This window comes from Akebia trifoliata, chromosome 5, assembly GCF_017979445.1.
Source record: "Akebia trifoliata isolate Shusen 1 chromosome 5, ASM1797944v1, whole genome shotgun sequence".
NCBI lineage: Eukaryota > Viridiplantae > Streptophyta > Magnoliopsida > Ranunculales > Lardizabalaceae > Akebia > Akebia trifoliata.
In genome coordinates this window covers 779,888-801,869 of record NC_141379.1, presented here as the reverse complement: position 1 = coordinate 801,869, position 21,982 = coordinate 779,888, and the positions used below count along the sequence as shown (strand labels likewise).

The 21,982-nt window shown below is 34.5% G+C and overlaps 5 protein-coding genes across 5 annotated transcripts; 2 read left to right on the top strand and 3 right to left on the bottom strand.

The window, feature by feature from the left end:
* Nucleotides 1-615: 615 nt before the first annotated feature.
* Nucleotides 616-2,599, bottom strand: LOC147400786 (GDSL esterase/lipase At5g45910-like). Its single transcript, XM_086441533.1, has 5 exons — nt 2,206-2,599; nt 1,884-2,105; nt 1,611-1,753; nt 1,196-1,502; nt 616-1,075 (listed from the first exon to the last, which is right to left on the bottom strand). The coding sequence occupies exons 1-5, from the start codon at nt 2,486-2,488 to the stop codon at nt 846-848; spliced, it is 1,185 nt and encodes a 394-aa protein (XP_086297659.1). The 5' UTR covers nt 2,489-2,599; the 3' UTR covers nt 616-845.
* Nucleotides 2,600-4,578: 1,979 nt separating this feature from the next.
* On the top strand, nt 4,579-6,426 carry LOC147400785 (GDSL esterase/lipase At5g45910-like). The gene is made up of 5 exons (XM_086441532.1): nt 4,579-4,968; nt 5,055-5,276; nt 5,402-5,544; nt 5,653-5,962; nt 6,091-6,426. Exons 1-5 carry the CDS (start codon nt 4,668-4,670, stop codon nt 6,318-6,320), a joined length of 1,206 nt encoding a protein of 401 aa, XP_086297658.1. The 5' UTR covers nt 4,579-4,667; the 3' UTR covers nt 6,321-6,426.
* A 3,232-nt stretch (nt 6,427-9,658) lies between these two features.
* Nucleotides 9,659-11,455, bottom strand: LOC147400784 (GDSL esterase/lipase At5g45910-like). Its single transcript, XM_086441648.1, has 5 exons — nt 11,261-11,455; nt 10,858-11,014; nt 10,586-10,728; nt 10,170-10,476; nt 9,659-10,046 (listed from the first exon to the last, which is right to left on the bottom strand). The coding sequence occupies exons 1-5, from the start codon at nt 11,453-11,455 to the stop codon at nt 9,817-9,819; spliced, it is 1,032 nt and encodes a 343-aa protein (XP_086297774.1). The 3' UTR covers nt 9,659-9,816.
* A 2,052-nt stretch (nt 11,456-13,507) lies between these two features.
* Nucleotides 13,508-15,332, top strand: LOC147400783 (GDSL esterase/lipase At5g45910-like). The gene is made up of 5 exons (XM_086441531.1): nt 13,508-13,906; nt 14,001-14,222; nt 14,349-14,491; nt 14,600-14,906; nt 15,028-15,332. The coding sequence occupies exons 1-5, from the start codon at nt 13,606-13,608 to the stop codon at nt 15,255-15,257; spliced, it is 1,203 nt and encodes a 400-aa protein (XP_086297657.1). The 5' UTR covers nt 13,508-13,605; the 3' UTR covers nt 15,258-15,332.
* Nucleotides 15,333-18,777: 3,445 nt separating this feature from the next.
* On the bottom strand, nt 18,778-20,061 carry LOC147400782 (uncharacterized). The gene has a single exon (XM_086441647.1). The coding sequence runs from the start codon at nt 20,059-20,061 to the stop codon at nt 18,778-18,780; it is 1,284 nt and encodes a 427-aa protein (XP_086297773.1).
* Between the last annotated feature and the right edge of the window lie 1,921 nt (nt 20,062-21,982).

The window sequence follows — 21,982 nt, the reverse complement described above, 5'->3', positions numbered from 1 at the left end:
GCGGGCTCATGTGCGCACACAGAGGGAGCCCAAAGGATTCAAGCTCTGAAATCCTTAGCGTGTCTGCACTGGCGATGTACTTCCTCGTTTCACAAAATATCGCACCGGCTTGGGTTTGGGTCTCATTTGATTTCTTTTTAAATAAAATTTAATCGTTCTTTTAAATTTAAAGAGACTTTAAGTCTCCTCGTTTTCTTCATGAAGGGGCGCACCTTTTGAATTAAAACCAGGAGTAACCTACTATAAAATCATGTCTCTTTGTTTTAATCCCTCTAATGGACGCAACTCTCTCTACTGCATTATATTCCCAAAGGGTGATACTTGCTACCCATTCGCCGAAAGATCAGAGATTGTAGTGTTTTCGTCTCTGTTCTACTTAAACTTTTGAATCCTATGGGCAGATTTCCAAAAACCAAGTGGAGGGAACGCATTTGCCTTAGAACATCACGTTGAAGGCGTGCCTCAATCGTTAAATCTACAAACCAATAAGTTTCATCTTCTCTTTTATTTTCAGATTTAACTTCAAAATTTAATTCCACTTGTTAGAGATAATCATCAATTTACCTAGTAAGTCCTTTGATAAATTTCTGTTCATTTAAATTCTCTGATTAAACAACACTGCTCGCAGCATAAATTCTGTGTCCAAGAAAACTCAAATCCCATTTGAGTATAACTTATTTTCATATCTAGAACGAATTAATGCTTTATTAACAACCTTTCACAGAGTAGTGTGATTCACTAATTAAACAATATTAGATGTCTTCCTATACTAATAACTTCCTAATACAATTGAAAAGCTAAAGAAAATTGCACATAAAAAAAATTTAACGATGACGACAGACTAATCAACACTTCTTTGAGGTGATGTTAAAAGCCGGAAGGTTGTAATCCCCATTGATGAAAGCAGATGCAACAAGGTGATATGCAGCTTCACTCATATCTTCCAAATCCCAATTCACGTACGTGTCCGGCTTATCACAGACGTAATCCATTGAGCAAGTATCTTGCGTTATATCGTAATTCAAAATCCCATCTTTATATGAACAGCATGGGGTTCTTACTGCCTCATTAAATCCTACAAATTCATCATAATCAAAGAGAGAAAAAAATCTCGAGTCAGATTATTAATTACATTTTAAATGTCTATAAAAAAAATCAAATCATGCAGAACGAAACACAGTTGAGGTAAAATTACCATAATTCTTTGGAGAGTTAATAAAACGCATGGCACTGTTATAGAAATCAGCATAAACGATGTTTGCGTGAGGATGGTGTTCGCGAAGGATTTGGAGTAACACTTGAAGTTGGGTGTTGTGGGATTCCGCCAAATCATTGTAATCTTTGACACAACCATTGAGAGGGTCTAATAGACTACTCATAGTGACATTGGTATTGTTGGTTGCATGATCTATAAGAGAGAACTCCATACCCAATGTTGACATACACCCTATGGGTAGTAACCCTGGCACAACAATTTCTGTTGCACCCAATGTGATCAAATCCTGAAATAATAAAAATTAAAATCAGAATCTGTTGATCAAAATATATAAGAAGGAAAAGAGCTTAGTTTATCAAAATTAAATATATTTTGTCCACAAAAGGTAGCTTACATTGACAGTAACAGCGATGGCGTCTACGACATTGGGAACCATAGCTCTAAGTGCAGTCATGTTCTTGTTGTTGGTGAAATCATAATCTGAAGCTCCAATTCCTCCAACAATCATTAATGAAGTCTTGAGATACTCTTCACAATCTGTAAAAAAAATAAAAAAATTAAGAACCATCACATAACATATAAATAAATGAGAAGTTTCTTGGTTATTAAAAATAATTGAAGAAGACAAGTCAGATAAGTAGTTATCCTTAATTAATTAATTAATTACCTGTTTGATTGGAACAGAGAGAAGGCAAAAGGGACTTGAACCAATCGTACTGGGCTGCAAGATGAGTATTGGGTATGGATGGGTTGTAATTAGTTGGGTCTTGAAAGTTGTGTGGATCCAGCGCTGTTGCTCCAATGACAGCAAAGTTTGCTCCTTGCCTATACTCTTCAGGTTTAAGATTTGCAAGATATGGAGGCAGGAATGGAAGACCAAGAGCATCCGCTGCACGTGATGATTAAGACAAATAATTTCAAATTAATTAATTAATGAAATAATATATAAGAAAAGAAAGGGGGGGAGGGGAAATGATGATTATATATACCAATAAAATCTATAATAAGACGGCCATTGGAGAGACGTCCAGAGGGCTTGTTGAAGTAAGTGATGCCGAATGGAAGATGTCGAACGTCTGGGCTGAACTGATAATTGGGATCATTGTAGATGATGACATAGTTTCCAGTATCTGAAGTCTCATCTCCAAAACTGAAAATGGAGTTTATACATGATGATGAGTCTCCTCCTATGACTATGGTAGTCATGATGATGATGAAGAAGAAGAGGTGATGAAGAGAAGCAATATTGGTGTTTGAAGAAAAGATTGCCATTGATGAAGACAGAGAGACAGACAGAGAGTCCTTGAAGATTGAAGAGAACTGTAGAATGTGGGTTTCGCAAATGAGAATGAGATGGATTGGATAATCGGGTGTGGGTTCTGCTTTTATAGATTTTGTTAGTTCATGTTCGAGTAGGAAAAGGAGATAGAAGTCAAGTAGGAGTCCTCTTTGTAACAGTCGTGAACGTGGTTGTACGCGGCTGACGTGGAAAGGATACAAACCATAGATTTTTTTTGGGATACACTAGAAAAAAGATCCTTGGTTCTGTGCTCTGGCCACATCAGCCAAGTAATACCGCGTATGATTTATTGCGTTCCGTCATCATTAGTCTATAGAGAATAATGAATTTCTAAAGAGAAAGTCTTCACTCGGCCACGTCGCAAGGACACGAAGCATAGATATTTTTCTTCGGGATACACACATGCACATCGCCTACGAAGACTTTCTAGCTAGAAAATCAGCACTCTCAGTCTTTGTAATTGAAATTTCGAAATCGGCCTTACTTTAATAGGTCAATCTGAAAAAGAACAATATTCATCTCCACCGTTGACTGGACTCGAATGATAGAACTCCTGAGTTGGGGTTGGACATTTGGACCCATCATTTGACATTAAATTGAAAAGTATCGTACTGTAATAATATTGAAATCAACATCGTTTCACCCATGCTTTTCACTTGTAACTCAATGAAATGCATTTATGATCACGTACACACATCCATGTCAATTATGTGTAAAACAATGTCAATTTTAATGTTACTTTAACATTTTCCAATTGATAAACCAAGGACGTCCCATTTTATTTAGGATCAATTTTAATATATTATTTACTTTAATGTTAAAAATATTATTTTCTAGTGAAATCATCACTTTCATAATTAATGCATCCGTTGATAAATTACTAGTGAAATCGCTGATATAGCAAAATCACTAATTTTTTTAGAGAATTTTTATTGCTACACCAACTTTTATTAATGCCATGTCAATTGTTTGCAATTCTTCGGTATATTCTTCGATTGTGTGGCAATAGTAATTCTTTAAAAAAAACATTCAATAGATATTAAAATGAACAATATACCGAATTCGAAATTTCTTCCTATTCAAGGGACAAAATGGAGATTCACTTGATAGAGAGATTCATTCAATAAAATACTTATAAATTGGAGAGATTCCATTACCAAACCAACTTTTACTAGGAGCTCCCAAAATTCATATGATATCGAGAAACAATTAAGGGTAAATTACACTTTCACCCTCTATAGTTTGGCATAATTCTATGTTAACCTCTTAACATTTTGAAAATTGCACTAACCTCTATTATAGTTATCAAACAGGTTCATTTACCCCTCCATCCATTTACTTTCCGTCAACCAAACAGTTAAAAATATATATTTTTATATTTTATAAAGATAATTTTACTTTTTTTTAAATAATTATCCGTCAACCAAACAATTAAAAAATAACTTTTTATTTTTTATAAAGATAATTTTACCTTTTTTAAAATATTATTCTTCTTTATAAACAAAAATATCAGTCAAAAAAATGGATTTACTTGTGAATGCTTACATGATGATATTTTTATAGTTTTAAAATTTATTTATTTATTATAAAAAAGATGACAAAATGATAGGGTAAAATTGTAAAATAACATCTGAATTTAAACACCGTGTGTGAAAGAAGAGGTAAGTGCAATTGTCAAAATGTTAGGGGCAACGTAAAATTATACAAAACCACAAGGGGTCGAAGAGTAATTCACCCGAGATAGAGTTAATATTGGAGTGCTTTTAGTAAAAATTCGCACCCATCTTTTAGTAAAAGTAAAAATGTTGGGACCCACGTCAAGTCCAAGGGAGAGTTCCAAGTCCAAGTCCAACTCGAACAAGGAGTCCCACGAACGGTCGAGATGAATATTCTTCCTTTTCAGAGTGACGTGGCATAAAAAAGAGCCGATTTCCAAACTCCAATTAGAATTCCTAATTGATGAGTCTGTCCTTTTCCTACAAGAACATGAACTAACACAATCCTTCCTGTCTATAAAAGCACGACCCCCACACCTCATCTGATCCATCTCTCATTCTCATCATCTTCTCACTTACAAACCCCAAGACCCACTCTCCCTCCTCTCAACGCTCTTCAAGCTCTCTCTCTCTCTCTCTCTGTCTCTCTTCATCAATGGCAACCTTTTTTTCTAACAACAACATTGCTTCTCTTCGTCACCTCTTCTTCTTCATCGCTCTTCTTCACTTGCCTATGGTCATGTCTACCATAGCCATAGGAGGAGACTCTTCATCATGTATAAACTCCATTTTCAGTTTTGGAGATGAGACTTCAGATACTGGAAACTATGTCATCATCTACAATGATCCCAAGTATCAGTTCAGCCCAGACGTTCGACATCTTCCATTCGGCATTACTTACTTCAACAAGCCCTCTGGACGCTTCTCCAATGGCCGTCTTATTATAGATTTTATTGGTATATATAATCATCATTTCTCCTCCCTTTTTTTTTACTTATATATTAATTAATTAGAAATAATTTGTCTTAATTATCACGTGCAGCGGATGCTCTTGGTCTTCCATTCCTGCCTCCATATCTTGCAAATCTTAAACCTGAAGAGTATAGGCAAGGAGCAAACTTTGCTGTCATTGGAGCTACAGCACTGGATCCACACTACTTTCAAGACCCAACTAATTACAACCCATCCATACCCAATACTCATCTTGCAGCCCAGTACGATTGGTTCAAGTCTCTTTTGCCTTCTCTCTGTTCCAATCAAACAGGTAATTAATTAATTAAGGATAACTACTTATCTTACTTGTCTTCTTCAATTATTTTTAATAACCAAGAAACTTCTAATTTATTTATATGTTATGTGATGGTTCTTAATTTTTTTTTTTTTTTACAGATTGTGAAGAGTATCTCAAGACTTCATTAATGATTGTTGGAGGAATTGGAGCTTCAGATTATGATTTCACCAACAACAAGAACATGACTGCACTTAGAGCTATGGTTCCCAATGTCGTAGACGCCATCGCTGTTACTGTCAATGTAAGCTACCTTTTGTGGACAAAATATATTTAATTTTGATAAACTAAGCTCTTTTCCTTCTTATATATTTTGATCAACATATTCTGATTTTAATTTTTATTATTTCAGGATTTGATCACATTGGGTGCAACAGAAATTGTTGTACCAGGGTTACTACCCATAGGGTGTATGTCAACATTGGGCATGGAGTTTTCTCTTATAGATCATGCAACCAACAATAATACCAATACCACTATGACTAGTCTATTAGACCCTCTCAATGGTTGTGTCAAAGATTACAATGATTTGGCGGAATCCCACAACACCCAACTTCAAGTGTTACTCCAAATCCTTCGGGAGCACCATCCTCACGCTAACATCATTTATGCCGATTTCTATAACAATGCCATGCGTTTTATTAACTCTCCAAAGAATTATGGTAATTTTACCTCAACTGTGTTTCGTTCTGCATGATTTGATTTTTTTGTTTTTTAATAGACATTTAAAGTGTAACTAATAATCTGACTCGAGATTTATTTTTTCTCTTTGATTATGATGAATTTGTAGGATTTAACGAAGCAGTAAGAACCCCGTGCTGTTCATATAAAGATGGGATTTTGAATTATGATATAACACAAGATACTTGCTCAATGGATTACGTCTGTGATAAGCCGGACACGTACGTGAATTGGGATTTAGAGGATATGAGTGAAGCTGCGTATCACCTTGTTGCTTCCGCTTTCATCAATGGGGATTACAACCTTCCGGCCTTTAACATCACCTCCAACAAGTGTTGATTAATTCATCATCTTTTAAATTTTTTTATGCAATTTTCTTTAGTTTTCCAATTGTATTAGGAAGTTATTAGTATAGGAAGGCATCTAATATTGTTTAATTAGTGAATCACACGACTCTGTGAAAGGTTGTTAATGTAGTATCTGTTCGTTTTAGATAGAAATAAGTGACATTTTACCTCTGCACTCATTGGTTTTCAAATTGTTGACCTAACCCCCCAACCCCACTTGGACTTCGTTATTCACGTGAGACCTAATTAAAAAATAAAAAAAATAAAAATAAAAATAAAAAAAATTGATGGAAACATTTATCTTCAAATTCTTTCCAAAAATCCTATCATCTTCAATTTCTAGAGTTAAAAATTGTTAACCTTATCTTCAACCCAAGTAATCTATTTCCTTCCATCATATAAAAAAAAAGGGGGTTTTAATGCTTAGCTGAAGACGATGGATTTTTGTAGAGAAAAATTAAGGGTTTTGGTTAGATGTTGAAAACAATTGGTTGAATAGGAAAAAAAGCAAGAAAAATTCTTGGTGAGAGACTTGGATGAAAAAGAGAAATAAGTAGAGGCGATAAACATCGTGAAATTACCCAGTTCGTTGCTAATAGTCCGAATCAAAAAAAGGTATGAAGCGAACCAGTTCACAATACAACGATTCGTACTGGGCCTATAAAATCAAGCTAACCACGAACCCACCGAATTTTGATTGGGTTCAGCTGACCAAATAATTTTTTAAATGGTTTGGTAAACCAAACCAATTTATTACATTTTTTTCACTGTTAATATGTAATTTTTGAATTATTATATTAATTTATTTCTATTTAACTTAGAATTTTTTAACGTTATAATTATACTTTTAATTTGTATACTTGAATTATATATATGCCCAATCGATCTAAACTAAGAAACCAAAGCGAACCGAGAAACAAATTATCTCTACCTACCCCTACAAACTGGGTTCATTCTGGAGTGACGAACTACAAACCCAAATTCAAACCGAGTGAACCGACGAACCAGGTAACATAGTTCCAGCTTGCCCATCCAATACTTATACTTGAATTATAAGTATATGCACAATCGAACCAAGCTAGGAAACCAAAGTGAACTATCTTTTGATCAATTTCCCTGTATTTACCTATTGATGAAGATGAAATTGGCGAACCAATTGCAGGACTTGATGAAAAAAAAACCAAGTCTACTGGTCCTATTGTTTCTTCAAAACCCTAGATCAAGCCCAAGGAAATTATTTAAAAATAAAAATAAATTGAATATGAATTTTTCCTTGAAACCTAGAGGGTTGATGTGCCTGATTGCCAATATAGTAATCCATTTGAGAAAAAATGACCCTTAATAAGACTTAAGATCTTAACTACGTTAGTAAGAAAAATGTTTCTCAATTACCAATAAAATAAATATATGACAAAATGGTTCCAAAGGTACAAATTCCTAATTACTCTAAGAAGAGAGGAGAGGAGAGGAGACAAGCCCTTGGTGTTTGGATCTCGTTTCACCTAATTATTATAGTACGCAATGGAATAAAGAGAAACGTGGACGATAAGAAACCATCCCTTTGTCTCTTACTCCCTTGCAAGATTTTTTTTTTTTTTTTTTTTTGTGCCTTTAGATGATCTGAATTTTTCTAGACGCTTTTGATGGCTGGCCGCCCATGAGGAAATGTTATATGGTAAATCGGCCCAATGGATCGGTTATATTCGAAATCCGATCCATTCCACTTTAACTTTGAATCTAGAGTTGGCCTGATTATGGTACGAAATGCCGTTAATGGGTAAAAGCGAAAAAATTAAAATTGAAAAGATATTATTAAAAAAATTAAGATTAAGAGAATAAAAAAAATAATAAATAATAAAATAGATTAAAAATGTATAATAAAATTAAAGGGAATGAAGAGGAAAGATAAAAAAGTGTGGTGTAAGTCGATATCATACCACACAAGTATAGTCGGAAGGATGTTTCTCCTTATTTCAAAAAGTACAAAACTATAATAACTCAGTTGTATTTTATTATATAGATATTTTATTTAAATATATGAAGTTTATTTATATTTGATGTATGTACGATGGATACTTGTTGGCAATGACTACTGAAAACACGATGAATACTTGTTGGTAACACCAAACATTTAATAATTACAATTTCAAGGAATTTGATATTAACCAATCGCGCATTCCTTATTCAAAAGAATATATGATTGCGAGAGGGTATTGGAGTAGTTAGTTATATTGCTTTATAATATGGTATATTACGGTACATTATATCATATCTATTAAGATTAAATTTGATTTGATTGAGATTTATTAGGGATAAAGTATGAGAATTGGTGTAATTTTTATCTAAGAGAATCAATAATATCTCGTTCTTCTATAGTACAAACCTCTGCTTGTTGAAGGTTCAAAAACTATACTTTTTTTTTATCTTCTTCTTCTGTTTTATTAATTGAATTCTGTTAGTTTGCTGTTTTTTTTTAATAAAAAAATCTTTTGTTTGATACAAAGACTTCTTTGTTTTAAAGGCTTAGTTGTTAGTTAGTTTTTTGTGCTTTTATGTTTAGTCCCATATGGGCTACTAGAACAGTTGAAAGTTAACTCTTATATAGAAGTTAGTTCTATTAGCCTTGAAGACTAAGAGATGTAGGGGGTGGGCTCATGTGCGCACACGGAGGGAACCCAAAGGATTCAAGCTCTGAAATCCTTAGCGTGTCTGCACTGGCGATGTACTTCCTCATTTCACACACGATCGCACTGCCTTGGGTTTTGGTCTCATTTGATTTCTTTTTAAATAAAATTATCTTGTAATCGTTTTTTGAATTTAAAGAGGAAGGAGTAACCTACAAAAAAATCATGTCTCTTTGTTTTGATTTCTCTAATGGATGCAACTCTCTCTACTGCGTTATATTCCCAAAGGGTGATACTTGCTACCCATTCGCCGAAAGATCAGAGATTGTAGTGTTTTCTTCTCTGTTCTACTTAAACTTTTGAATCCTATGGGCAGATTTCCAACAACCAAGTGGAGGGAACGTATTTGGCTTAGAACATCACGTTGAAGGCGTGCCTCAATCATTAAATCTACTAACCAATAAGTTTCATCTTCTCTTTTATTTTCAGATTTAACTTCAAAATTTAATTCCACTTGTTAGAGATAATCATCAATTTACCAAGTAAGTCCTTTGATAAATTTCTGTTCATTTAAATTCTCTGATTAAACAACACTGCTCACAGCATAAATTGTGTGTCCAAGAAAACTCAAATCCCATTTGAGTATAACTTATTTTCATATCTAGAACGAAGTAAAATTAGTGCAGTGGTAAAATGTCACTTATTTCAATCTAAAACGAACAGATACTATATTAACAACCTTTCACAGAGTCGTGTGATTCACTAATTAAACAATATTAGATGCCTTCCTATACTAATAACTTCCAAATACAATTGGAAAACTAAAGAAAATTGCATAAAAAAATTTAAAAGATGACAAATTAATCAACACTTGTTGGAGGTGATGTTAAAGGCCGGAAGGTTGTAATCCCCATTGATGAAAGCGGAAGCAACAAGGTGATACGCAGCTTCACTCATATCCTCTAAATCCCAATTCACGTACGTGTCCGGCTTATCACAGACGTAATCCATTGAGCAAGTATCTTGCGTTATATCGTAATTCAAAATCCCATCTTTATATGAACAGCATGGGGTTCTTACTGCCTCGTTAAATCCTACAAATTCATCATAATCAAAGAGAAAAAATAAATCTCTAGTCAGATTATTAGTTACACTTTAAATGTCTATTAAAAAAAAATCAAATCATGCAGAACGAAACACAATTGAGGCAAAATTACCATAATTCTTTGGAGAGTTAATAAAACGCATGGCATTGTTATAGAAATCAGCATAAACGATGTTTGCGTGAGGATGGTGTTCTCGAAGGATTTGGAGTAACACTTGAAGTTGGGTGTTGTGGGATTCCGCCAAATCGTTGTAATCTTTGACACAACCATTGAGAGGGTCTAATAGACTACTCATAGTGACATTTGTATTGTTGGTTGCATGATCTATAAGAGAAAACTCCATACCCAATGTTGACATACACCCTATGGGTAGTAACCCTGGTACAACAATTTCTGTTGCACCCAATGTGATCAAATCCTGAAATAATAAAAATTAAAATCAGAATATGTTGATCAAAATATATAAGAAGGAAAAGAGCTTCGTTTATCAAAATTAAGATATATTTTGTCCACAAAAGGTAGCTTACATTGACAGTAACAGCGATGGCGTCTACGACATTGGGAACCATAGCTCTAAGTGCAGTCATGTTCTTGTTGTTGGTGAAATCATAATCTGAAGCTCCAATTCCTCCAACAATCATTAATGAAGTCTTGAGATACTCTTCACAATCTGTAAAAAAAATAAAAAAATTAAGAACCATCACATAACATATAAATAAATGAGAAGTTTCTTGGTTATTAAAAATAATTGAAGAAGACAAGTCAGATAAGTAGTTATCCTTAATTAATTAATTAATACCTGTTTGATTGGAACAGAGAGAAGGCAAAAGGGACTTGAACCAATCGTACTGGGCTGCAAGATGAGTATTGGGTATGGATGGGTTGTAATTAGTTGGGTCTTGAAAGTTGTGTGGATCCAGCGCTGTAGCTCCAATGACAGCAAAGTTTTGCCTTGCCTATACTCTTCAGGTCTAAGATTTGCAAGATATGGAGGCAGGAATGGAAGACCAAGAGCATCCGCTGCACGTGATGATTAAGACAAATAATTTCAAATTAATTAATTAATGAAATAATATATAAGAAAAAAAAGGGGGGGGGGGGAATATAATATATATACCAATAAAATCTATAATAAGACGGCCATTGGAGAGACGTCCAGAGGGCTTGTTGAAGTAAGTGATGCCGAATGGAAGATGTCGAACGTCTGGGCTGAACTGATAATTGGGATCATTGTAGATGATGACATAGTTTCCAGTATCTGAAGTCTCATCTCCAAAACTGAAAATGGAGTTTATACATGATGAGAGTCTCCTCCTATGACTATGGTAGACATGATGATGATGAAGAAGAAGAGGTGATGAAGAGAAGCAATATTGGTGTTTGAAGAAAATTGCCATTGATGAAGACAGAGAGACAGACAGAGAGTCCTTGAAGATTGAAGAGAACTGTAGAATGTGGGTTTCGCAAATGAGAATGAGATGGATTGGATAATCGGGTGTGGGTTCTGCTTTTATAGATTTTGTTAGTTCATGTTCGAGTAGGAAAAGAGATAGAAGTCAAGTAGGAGTCCTCTTTGTAACAGTCGTGAACGTGGTTGTACGCGGCTGACGTGGAAAGGATACAAACCATAGATATTTTTTGGGATACACTAGAAAAAAGATACTTGGTTCTGTGCTCTTGCCACATCAGCCAAGTACAACCGCGTATGATTTATTGCGTTCCGTCCTTTTTATTCTATAGAGAATAATGAATTCCTAACGAGAAAGTCTTCACTCGGCCACGTCGCATGGACACGAACCATAGATCTTTTTCTTCGGGATACACAACAGCACATCGCCTAGGAAGACTTTCTAGTTAGAAAATCAGCACTCTCAGTATAATTGTAATTGAAATTTCGAAATCGGCCTTATTTTAATTGGTTAATCTGAAAAAGAACAATATTCATCTCCACCGTTGATTGGTCACGAATGATAGGACTCTCGAGTTGGGGTTGGACATTTGGACCCACCATTTGACATTAAATTGAAAAGAATTGTAATGTAATAACATTGAAATCGACATCGTTTCACATATTGGTGTGCACATAACCAAATGCTCTTCACTTATAACTCGATGAAAAGCATTTATGATTATGTACACACGTCCACGTCAATTATGTGTGAAACAATGTCAATTTTAATGTGACTTCAACATTTTCCAATTGAGAAACTAAAGACGTCCCATTTTATTTAGGACCAACTCTGATACATTGTTAATTTTAATGTCCAAAATATATTTTTCTAGTGAATTTATCAATTTCATAATCAATGAATCCGTTAATAAATTACTAGTGAGATTGCAAATATGGCAAAATCACTTGTTTTATTAGAGTTTTTATTGCCACACCAACTTTTCCTAATGTCACACCTATTGTGTGCAATTCTATGATGATTTTATATAGGAATTGATGTGGCAATGGTAGCACTTCTTTTTTTTTATTATCAATGAATTCGTTAATCACTGGGAATTAAAATAAACAATATACTGAACTCGAAATTTCTTCACATTCAATGTACAAAATGGAGATTCACTTGAGAGAGATTCATCCAATAAAGTACTATAAAATTTAAGAGATTCCATTGCCACACCAACTCTTACTTAAAGCACCCAATTCATACGATATCAAGAAAGAATTAATGATAAACTACACTTCCACCCTCTATAGTTTGGCATAATTCTATGTCAACCGCCTAACGTTTTGACAATTGCATTTACCTCCACTATAGTTATCTAATAGGTTCATTTACCCCGTCAATCTACTTTCCGTCAACCAAACAGTTAAAAATATTTTTTTTTACATTTTATAAAGATAATTTTACTCTTTTTAAAATATTATTCTTTTTTATAAAAAAAAATATCAGTAAAAAAAATGGATTTACTTGTGAATGCTTACATGAGGACATTTTTATAGTTTTAAAAAATTTATTTATTTATTATAAAAAAATGAACAAAATGATAGGGTAAAATGTAAAATAAATAACATCTGAATTTAAACACCGTGTGTGAAAGAAGAGGTAAGTGCAATTGTCAAAATGTTAGGGGCCAACGTAAAATTATACAAAACCACAAGGGGTCGAAGAGTAATTCACCCAAGATAGAGTTAATATTGGGGTGCTTTTAGTAAAAATTCGTACCTATCTTTTAGTAAAGGTCAAAATGTTGGGACCCTCATCAAGTCCAAGAGAGAGTTCCAAGTCCAAGTCCAACTCGAACGAGGAGTCCCACGAACGGTCGAGATGAATATTCTTCCTTTTCAGAGTGACGTGGCATAAAAAAGAGCCGATTTCCAAACTCCAATCAGGATTCCTAATTGATGAGTCTGTCCTTTTCCTACAAGAACATGAACTAAACACAATCCTTCCTGTCTATAAAAGCAGAACCCCCACACCTCATCTGATCCATCTCTCTCATTCTCATCATCTTCTCACTTACAAACCCCAAGACCCACTCTCCCTCCTCTCAACGCTCTTTAAGCTCTCTCTCTCTCTCTCTCTGTCTCTCTTCATCAATGGCAACCTTTTCTTCTAACAACAACATTGCTTCTCTTCGTCACCTCTCCTTCTTCCTCACTCTTCTTCACTTGCCTATGGTCATGTCTACCATAGCCATAGGAGGAGACTCTTCATCATGTATAAACTCCATTTTCAGTTTTGGAGATGAGACTTCAGATACTGGAAATTATGTCATCATCTACAATGATCCCAATTATCAGTTCAGCCCAGACGTTCGACATCTTCCATTCGGCATCACTTACTTCAACAAGCCCTCTGGACGTCTCTCCAATGGCCGTCTTATTATAGATTTTATTGGTATATATAATCATCATTTCTCCTCCCTTTTTTTTTTTTTTTTTACTTATATATTAATTAATTAGAAATAATTTGTCTTAATTATCACGTGCAGCGGATGCTCTTGGTCTTCCATTCCTGCCTCCATATCTTGCAAATCTTAAACCTGAAGAGTATAGGCAAGGAGCAAACTTTGCTGTCATTGGAGCTACAGCGCTGGATCCACACAACTTTCAAGACCCAACTAATTACAACCCATCCATACCCAATACTCATCTTGCAGCCCAGTACGATTGGTTCAAGTCCCTTTTGCCTTCTCTCTGTTCCAATCAAACAGGTAATTAATTAATTAATTAAGGATAACTACTTATCTTACTTGTCTTCTTCAATTATTTTTAATAACCAAGAAACTTCTCATTTATTTTTATGTTATGTGGTGGTTCTTAATTTTTTTTTTTTACAGATTGTGAAGAGTATCTCAAGACTTCATTAATGATTGTTGGAGGAATTGGAGCTTCAGATTATGATTTCACCAACAACAAGAACATGACTGCACTTAGAGCTATGGTTCCCAATGTCGTAGACGCCATCGCTGTTACTGTCAATGTAAGCTACCTTTTGTGGACAAAATATATTTAATTTTGATAAACTAAGCTCTTTTCCTTCTTATATATTTTGATCAACAGATTCTGATTTTAATTTTTATTATTTCAGGATTTGATCACATTGGGTGCAACAGAAATTGTTGTGCCAGGGTTACTACCCATAGGGTGTATGTCAACATTGGGTATGGAGTTTTCTCTTATAGATCATGCAACCAACAATACCAATGTCACTATAAGTAGTCTATTAGACCCTCTCAATGGTTGTGTCAAAGATTACAACGATTTGGCGGAATCCCACAACACCCAACTTCAAGTGCTACTCCAAATCCTTCGAGAACACCATCCTCACGCAAACATCGTTTATGCTGATTTCTATAACAATGCCATGCGTTTTATTAACTCTCCAAAGAATTATGGTAATTTTACCTCAATTTGTTTCGTTCTGCATGATTTGATTTTTTTTAATAGACATTTAAAGTGTAACTAATAATCTGACTAGAGATTTATTTTTTCTCTTTGATTATGATGAATTTGTAGGATTTAACGAGGCAGTAAGAACCCCGTGCTGTTCATATAAAGATGGGATTTTGAATTATGATATAACGCAAGATACTTGCTCAATGGATTACGTCTGTGATAAGCCGGACACGTATGTGAATTGGGATTTAGAGGATATGAGTGAAGCTGCGTATCACCTTGTTGCTTCCGCTTTCATCAATGGGGATTACAACCTTCCGGCCTTTAACATCACCTCCAACAAGTGTTGATTAATTCGTCATCTTTTAAATTTTTTTATGCAATTTTCTTTAGTTTTCCAATTGTATTAGGAAGTTATTAGTATAGGAAGGCATCTAATATTGTTTAATTAGTGAATCACACAACTCTGTGAAAGGTTGTTAATATAGTATCTGTTCGTTTTAGATAGAAATAAGTGACATTTTACCTCTGCACTCATTGGTTTTCAAATTGTTGACCTAACCCCCCACCCCACTTGGACTTCGTTATTCACGTGAGACCTAATTAAAAAAATAAAAAAAATTGATGGAAACATTTATCTTCAAATTCTTTCCAAAAATCCTATCATCTTCAATTTCTAGAGTTAAACATTGTTAACCTTATCTTCAACCCAAGTAATCTATTTCCTTCCATCATATAAAAAAAAGAGGGTTTTAATGCTTGGCTGAAGACGATGGATTCTTGTAGAGAAAAATTAAGGTTTTTGGTTAGATGTTGAAGACAATAGGTTGAATAGGAAAAAAAGCAAGAAAAATTCTTGGTGAGAGACTTGGATGAAAAAGAGAAATAAGTAGAGGCGATAAAGATCGTGAAATTACCCAGTTCGTTGCTAATAGTCCGAATCAAAAAAAGGTATGAAGTGAACCAGTTCACAATACAACGATTCGTACTGGGCCTATAAAATCAAGCGAATCACAAACCCACTTAATTTTGATTGGGTTCAGCTAACCAAATAAGTTTTTAAATGGTTTGGTAAACCAAACCAATTTATTACATTTTTTTCACTGTTAATATGTAAATTTTGGATTATAATTGTACTTATAATATGTATACTTGAATTATATATATGCACAATCGATCTAAACTAGGAAACCAAAGCGAACCAAGAAACAAATTATCTCTACCTACCCCTACAAACTGGGTTCATTCTGGAGTGGCGAACCACAAACCCAAATTCAAACCAAGTGAACCGACGAACCAGGTAACATAGTTCCAGCTTGCCCATCCAATAATACTTGAATTATAAGTATATGCACAATCGAACCAAGCTAGGAAACCAAAGCGAACCATCTTTTGATCAATTTCCCTGTATTCACCTATTGATGAAGATGAAACTGGCGAACCAATTGCAGGACTTGATGAAGAAAAAACCGAGTCTGTTGGTCCTATTGTTTCTTCAAAAGATGATCAGCTTGTGTTATGGCTGATTTCATGAAAATGGTGAAGGAATGCTACCAGGAAACCTTTTGGGATTGGAGGAACAATTACATCCTTATCTCCCTGATTCTTCTAACATATATATATATATATATATATATATAGTATATATATATAGAATATATATATATATAGTTGAATCTCTAAAATATTATAAAAGCCCATAAGTGTGTATAAAGATCATCTCCAAGGCATTGGCATAAAAGACTAAAAAGGTCATGCCCATAGTGATTTCTCAATTTCAAGTTGCTTCAGTGGACAGAAATCTCGTTAGACGGAGTGCTGATTGCAAACAACAATCATGTCGTTGTGTAACATATATATGGAGAATGTGTTTGATTAAGTGATCCAGAGTTTCATTGATTACTTACGGAAAAAACTATGAAGCGGATAGCCCACTTCAAAATTTTGAAGGAACCCTCTCCATTGGATTACACGTGGCATTTCCAGAGAGGTGTTTCAAATTTTGGCCGAAATGTAGGGGCATGAAATAAATTCAAAATGCCAACTATCTTATAACAAAGAAGGTTCCTTCAAAATTTGAAGCAGACTGCCCACTTCATAGACGTACTCTTATTATTGGGAAGAATTTCGTCCAAAATAAAGTGGAAGAAGGTTTGTATTTCTGCTCTCCTTTTCCGTGTTGATTAAATGGCCATCAACGTGTTCCTTAAAGGCTCCAGTGAAACAAGACAAGGTGAACCACTCTATTTGTTTCTTTTCTTTGGTCTTGGACACCTTTCGTTATCGGCTGCTACATTTTTCAAAAATGTGTTCTTATATGCTTTAATAAGTATGCAACTTCTCTGGGTGGGTTCCGAAATAGGAGTCCTCCCTTTTACCAACTTGGGGCTCCCTTTGTGATCACCTTACATCATAAAACCCAACATAGATCATGTAATGAGCTTTCGAAAAGGTACATTTTGTGGAGACCCTACTTTGTACTTGGATTCTCTTTTTTTGTTTGCCCTTTATGGCCAAAATGGTTCTACAATTAGTCTACTATGCATGGGTAGGGAATAAAACAATTCTTCTCCAAACCTTGGCTTGAGAAGAAAATTAAATGATAAGGTCCAAAAGAACAAGTGGAAGATCCAAATGAGCAAGGATGGCTATAGTGAGAGTGGATTAAAGCTCACTTTCAATAATAGAAGACCAGACTATAGGCAGAGTGCAATAGAGGGACAAGATTCATTTAGCCGACCCCAAATCTTTGGGGGGTTATGGCTTTGTTGTTGTTGTTGTTGAGTCTAAATTGCACACTCACTCTCTAGTTTTCCCTATTTTGTATTCTTTGACTGTTTTTGGTTCCTCTCTTAATAAACTTGTCTATTGGTAAAAGATGTCAGATTAAGGATTCATCACTCCATTGTGGAAGAATTAAACACGATATCATATTCTCATCTTACCATGTAACTAATACCAATCATACACAATAGACCCAACTCTTCTTTGTATGCTTGTGTCCACCCAACTCATCAAATTGGATTATTAATAGGCCATTTTTAGTTGATATAAGAGAACTAAACAACAAACTAAATGTAACAACAAAAAAAAGACTGATATTACCACACCAAGTTGACAAACTAATATCCTGAAGAAGATTCTTCAAATAAAAATAATCATTTTTTTTATCAGTAAAATAAAAATAATCATCAACTTTGATGAATAGGTACTGAGAACATCAAATTTGTTCCCTGAGCATGCTTTTCAAACACTTCTCATTTTTTACTGCACACTTATGGCTTCACCTTTTTGTTAAAACAATCTCACACATATCCTTTTACCAATCAAAGAACCAAAAAATAATGAAGAATGAAAACTTTGATATTATTCACGACAAGATGTGGAGCTTGGGAAACACAATGGGATATTTGAAGCTTATATTAAGCTAAAAATTCTCAATGGTTAATTAAAAACAATTATCTACTGAGAAATTCACGGAGACGAATACATCATAAGATAATATATAAAAAATTACTCTTACATAAAAAAAAAAAATCAACTTTGGTTTATAGGAATGTCAACTAAGCATTGAGACGCTAAAAAAGTATAATTTATCCAGTGGAAAGCACAATCTTCCATTGGTGTACAAAAACAAAATTCCAAAACTCCCATTGAAACCAGAAACAGAACTAACAGAAAAATCGAATATCTTATTAAATTATAATTCTGTATAGATAACACTAGACATATTTTCCGCTTTTCTAGAATTGAAACCTATAATAACTACTAAAAAAAAAAAAACTAAGTGTATAACTATTTGAACCAAATAAAATTGTTTAGTACTGCACATCCATGGATTTAACACAAAACCTAAATCAAGTCATGTCTTTACCTAGGTAAGGCAGTAGAATCAAGCTTCCATAACCCACACGAAAGAACAGCATCCATTTCCTCTCCTGCCATTGTAGAAGCTGGAACACGATGAGAGAAGCACAACATCTCTTTTCCTGAAATTTGTCGAGAGAGTTCGAATCCATCTTGCAACTCTCTCTGGAAAATATCTCCAAAGCCCTGTACTCTCGCTAAGCCAACAACAGTAACTCCACCTAGCTCAGTGACATCTGATACAACTTCTACTATTTTAAATTGGGTATTTCTCTTCATATCTGAATGCGTCCAATTCATATCCCAATCTTCGAAAATAGCCCAAATCTCACCCTTTTGAGGAAATATTTTGAAGAAAGACCTAACCAATTTCCCTTCTTGACAAGCAAGTTGGTGGGAGAAAGCCGACACTTCTTTTGTTACTGTTGATTTAGCTGCTCTAAATGTCCCACAAGACATAGGCAAGTTCTTGTCTGCCACCCATTGCATTTCTTCTTCAGATATTGGGTGAGGTTCCAACAATGTCACCTCCACCTTTAGCTCATCGGGGCGGGGATTGAGTACCCGAGCATACGAGCGAGGCATACCATCAAAATCATCATATAATGCCCATATCTGATTCACCTCAAAAAATTTCCAAGATTTAAAACCATCCAAATCATGAAAATTTGTGTTCGTCTGTTCATATATATTCTCAAATTTGATATTTGGGATTTCTCCAGTTTCATCGATGAAAAATCCTAAATTTCTGTTTCCCTCGGCTTGTTTCATCAAATTAGTCTCACTGGGGATGGTTTTGTTGCCAAGGACGGAAAGTACCATAGACTCTGCTTTCTTCAAGAGCCACTCGATGGTTTCGCCATCGGATTTGTGCCCTAATTCCCTTGTCAATTGGAAAACCAAGGCAGCACATTTGGCTGGCAAACGAACACGACGACTTCGACCATCCACGGTTGCGTGTCTGTCCTTGAAGTGTTCTTTCGAACTACCAATTGAAACCCTTTCCTTCTTCTCAGGCCTACGTATTTCAAGTTTCTCTTTCGCTTCTCGTTTTTGAGGATTTTTAGTTACCTTTATAGGTGTGATTTCTTGTGTAGAAATCGAAAACCCAGTAATTAATGGATTCAAAGAAGATGAATTCGAAGCACCAACCTCGTTTAACCTAATAGAATTCCTCTTTTGTTGAACTCTGTTGCTCTTTCTAGTTGTAGGTATTTCTTCTTGTGGAGGAGAAATCAAAACCCCATCAATTAATCCGTTCTGAGAAGAAGAATCTGAGGTGCCCATTTCTCTTGTTTCGATCGAACGCCCTTGTTGCAGTCTACTAATCGAAAGCATGCATCTGTGAATAAGAATTCGAAGAACACGTCTCGTTCCGTCTGCAAAGACGAACTAGGGTTTTAGAAGAGGGAGAATAACTTCGTCCCTCGATATATTTCTGTCCGAAATCAGAATCTGCTAGCCCTAGCGCCCCCAACGCGTAATTTTGTTAGCTATAACTAGTCGATGCTTAACTGTTAACCAATCTAATTAAGACAGCTGGCAATATGAGAAAGTTACAGGATGATTTAGACATATACCCTCCTCACGTTTGGGTAAATATTGGAGACACCCCTGTGTTTTCAAATTTATGGCATGGCACCTTGGCCTTGGTCTGAAAGACCATCTTAAATGACCAAAATGCCCTCATCTTCAACCTCTATAAAAAATTCCTTGATTTTTCTTCCAAAAATAAACCTTCCAGCTCTCAAACTTCTAGGATAAATTGTTGTTTTTACTTATTCAATTTTCCTTTTTGCTAGACAAACGAGACTGGTAGGTAGATAGTTTTTGAACCTAAGTCATGGCATCAACACTCACAAACTTTAACAAATTTTGTGAGTAAGCACTTACTTGTTGAATATTGTCTTCAACTGTTTGTAGAAAATTCTTGATATTTTTATTTAAAAATATATGATTTTGTTTACTTCATAAAATTCATATCTTTTCTTATCATTTTATTGTTGAAAAAGATAGAAATCTAAGATTGAAAATGATACAAATAAATTACATTAGAGATTGAATATGATTAGTTTTGGAAAGAAAAGACAATATTTTGCGAGGTTGAAGATGATGGTATTTAAGTCATTTTAATTAGTTTTACGGATCAGGAGACTTTTATCATTGATTTGAAGACCTAGGGGCATCTCAAATATTCAGCAAAGAATATGTTGAAGTGGCCTCAATCTCGATGAAAGTGTCTATGGCTCCTACACACTTTCACGTCAAGAAAGTGAGATGTGAGGTACAATCTTGAAGTCACCATAGCACAACTCTTCAGTAAAATGTGGAGTGGTATGTCTATTTAGCCTTAGAGGGTTTGAGAGACCACATTTTCATCTAAGATTACTAAATTGTTAGTATTAGGCATTTTAATGATCTTCAAAACCTTTTATTTGTGTTTGTTGATTCCCTAAAATTCCATTGATAAGTCATGTTGGGAAATCCTATGAATGTAAATCACACAAAGCAAAGATAAATGATAAAAGAAAATGATGAGAAAATACCAACTTATAAGTCAGATCCTCCTACTACTTTAAAGAAAATTTGTTATAATCCTCAATTGATTTTTGAACCAATTTACAATGCATATCTGACAATTTCAAATCAAATTCACAATCAGACTTTTCTTGGATCCAAAAATCGAGAGACTCAAGGGCGGATTTACGATGGGTACATTTGTCCCAACAATTAAAAAAAATAAAAATTGCATTATCTTCTTAAGAATTTGATATATTTTGAATTTGTCCCCTACAAACTTTTGACAGTTGCCCCACCCCACTTAAGTTTTTGGATTTATTAGAACCCATCTAATTTGGTTAATATTTAGTAGTTGCCCCCGTTCCCCACTCATGACATTGCCCCTTGACTTAGATCCTCTCTCATAGACTAATAAAAAATGATTAAAATGTCTTTTTCTATAACCTCTAATAAAAAATCGATAAATTTTCACTTCAAAATCACTCATCTTCAAGTTCTTCAACCTTATCAGACAACTATACTTTGTCCGCACTATAAGAAAATCTTGACTCTACCCATGGGGAGACTAACGGCTAAGCCATAAAGATAAATACAGATTTTCTAAGTATCTATTCTACTTTCCTGAGGATTAATTTTCTTATTAGTTAGTAAAAATATGAATTAGTTTTTAAATTTATCATTTTTTATT

What these genes read in the sequence shown, in the direction of transcription:
- LOC147400786 (XM_086441533.1), bottom strand. Translation starts at nt 2,488, where the DNA reads ATGGCAATCTTTTCTTCAAACACCAATATTGCTTCTCTTCATCACCTC. An exon ending in CCATCGCTGTTACTGTCAAT is followed by an intron (nt 1,503 to 1,610) that starts GTAAGCTACCTT and finishes TTATTATTTCAG; the next exon opens with GATTTGATCACATTGGGTGC. An exon ending in TAACTCTCCAAAGAATTATG is followed by an intron (nt 1,076 to 1,195) that starts GTAATTTTACCT and finishes ATGAATTTGTAG; the next exon opens with GATTTAATGAGGCAGTAAGA.
- LOC147400785 (XM_086441532.1), top strand. Translation starts at nt 4,668, where the DNA reads ATGGCAACCTTTTTTTCTAACAACAACATTGCTTCTCTTCGTCACCTC. An exon ending in TCTTATTATAGATTTTATTG is followed by an intron (nt 4,969 to 5,054) that starts GTATATATAATC and finishes TATCACGTGCAG; the next exon opens with CGGATGCTCTTGGTCTTCCA. An exon ending in CCATCGCTGTTACTGTCAAT is followed by an intron (nt 5,545 to 5,652) that starts GTAAGCTACCTT and finishes TTATTATTTCAG; the next exon opens with GATTTGATCACATTGGGTGC.
- LOC147400784 (XM_086441648.1), bottom strand. Translation starts at nt 11,455, where the DNA reads ATGGCAATTTTCTTCAAACACCAATATTGCTTCTCTTCATCACCTCTT. An exon ending in TCTCTGTTCCAATCAAACAG is followed by an intron (nt 10,729 to 10,857) that starts GTATTAATTAAT and finishes TTTTTTTTACAG; the next exon opens with ATTGTGAAGAGTATCTCAAG. An exon ending in CCATCGCTGTTACTGTCAAT is followed by an intron (nt 10,477 to 10,585) that starts GTAAGCTACCTT and finishes TTATTATTTCAG; the next exon opens with GATTTGATCACATTGGGTGC.
- LOC147400783 (XM_086441531.1), top strand. Translation starts at nt 13,606, where the DNA reads ATGGCAACCTTTTCTTCTAACAACAACATTGCTTCTCTTCGTCACCTC. An exon ending in TCTCTGTTCCAATCAAACAG is followed by an intron (nt 14,223 to 14,348) that starts GTAATTAATTAA and finishes TTTTTTTTACAG; the next exon opens with ATTGTGAAGAGTATCTCAAG. An exon ending in TAACTCTCCAAAGAATTATG is followed by an intron (nt 14,907 to 15,027) that starts GTAATTTTACCT and finishes ATGAATTTGTAG; the next exon opens with GATTTAACGAGGCAGTAAGA.
- LOC147400782 (XM_086441647.1), bottom strand. Translation starts at nt 20,061, where the DNA reads ATGGGCACCTCAGATTCTTCTTCTCAGAACGGATTAATTGATGGGGTT.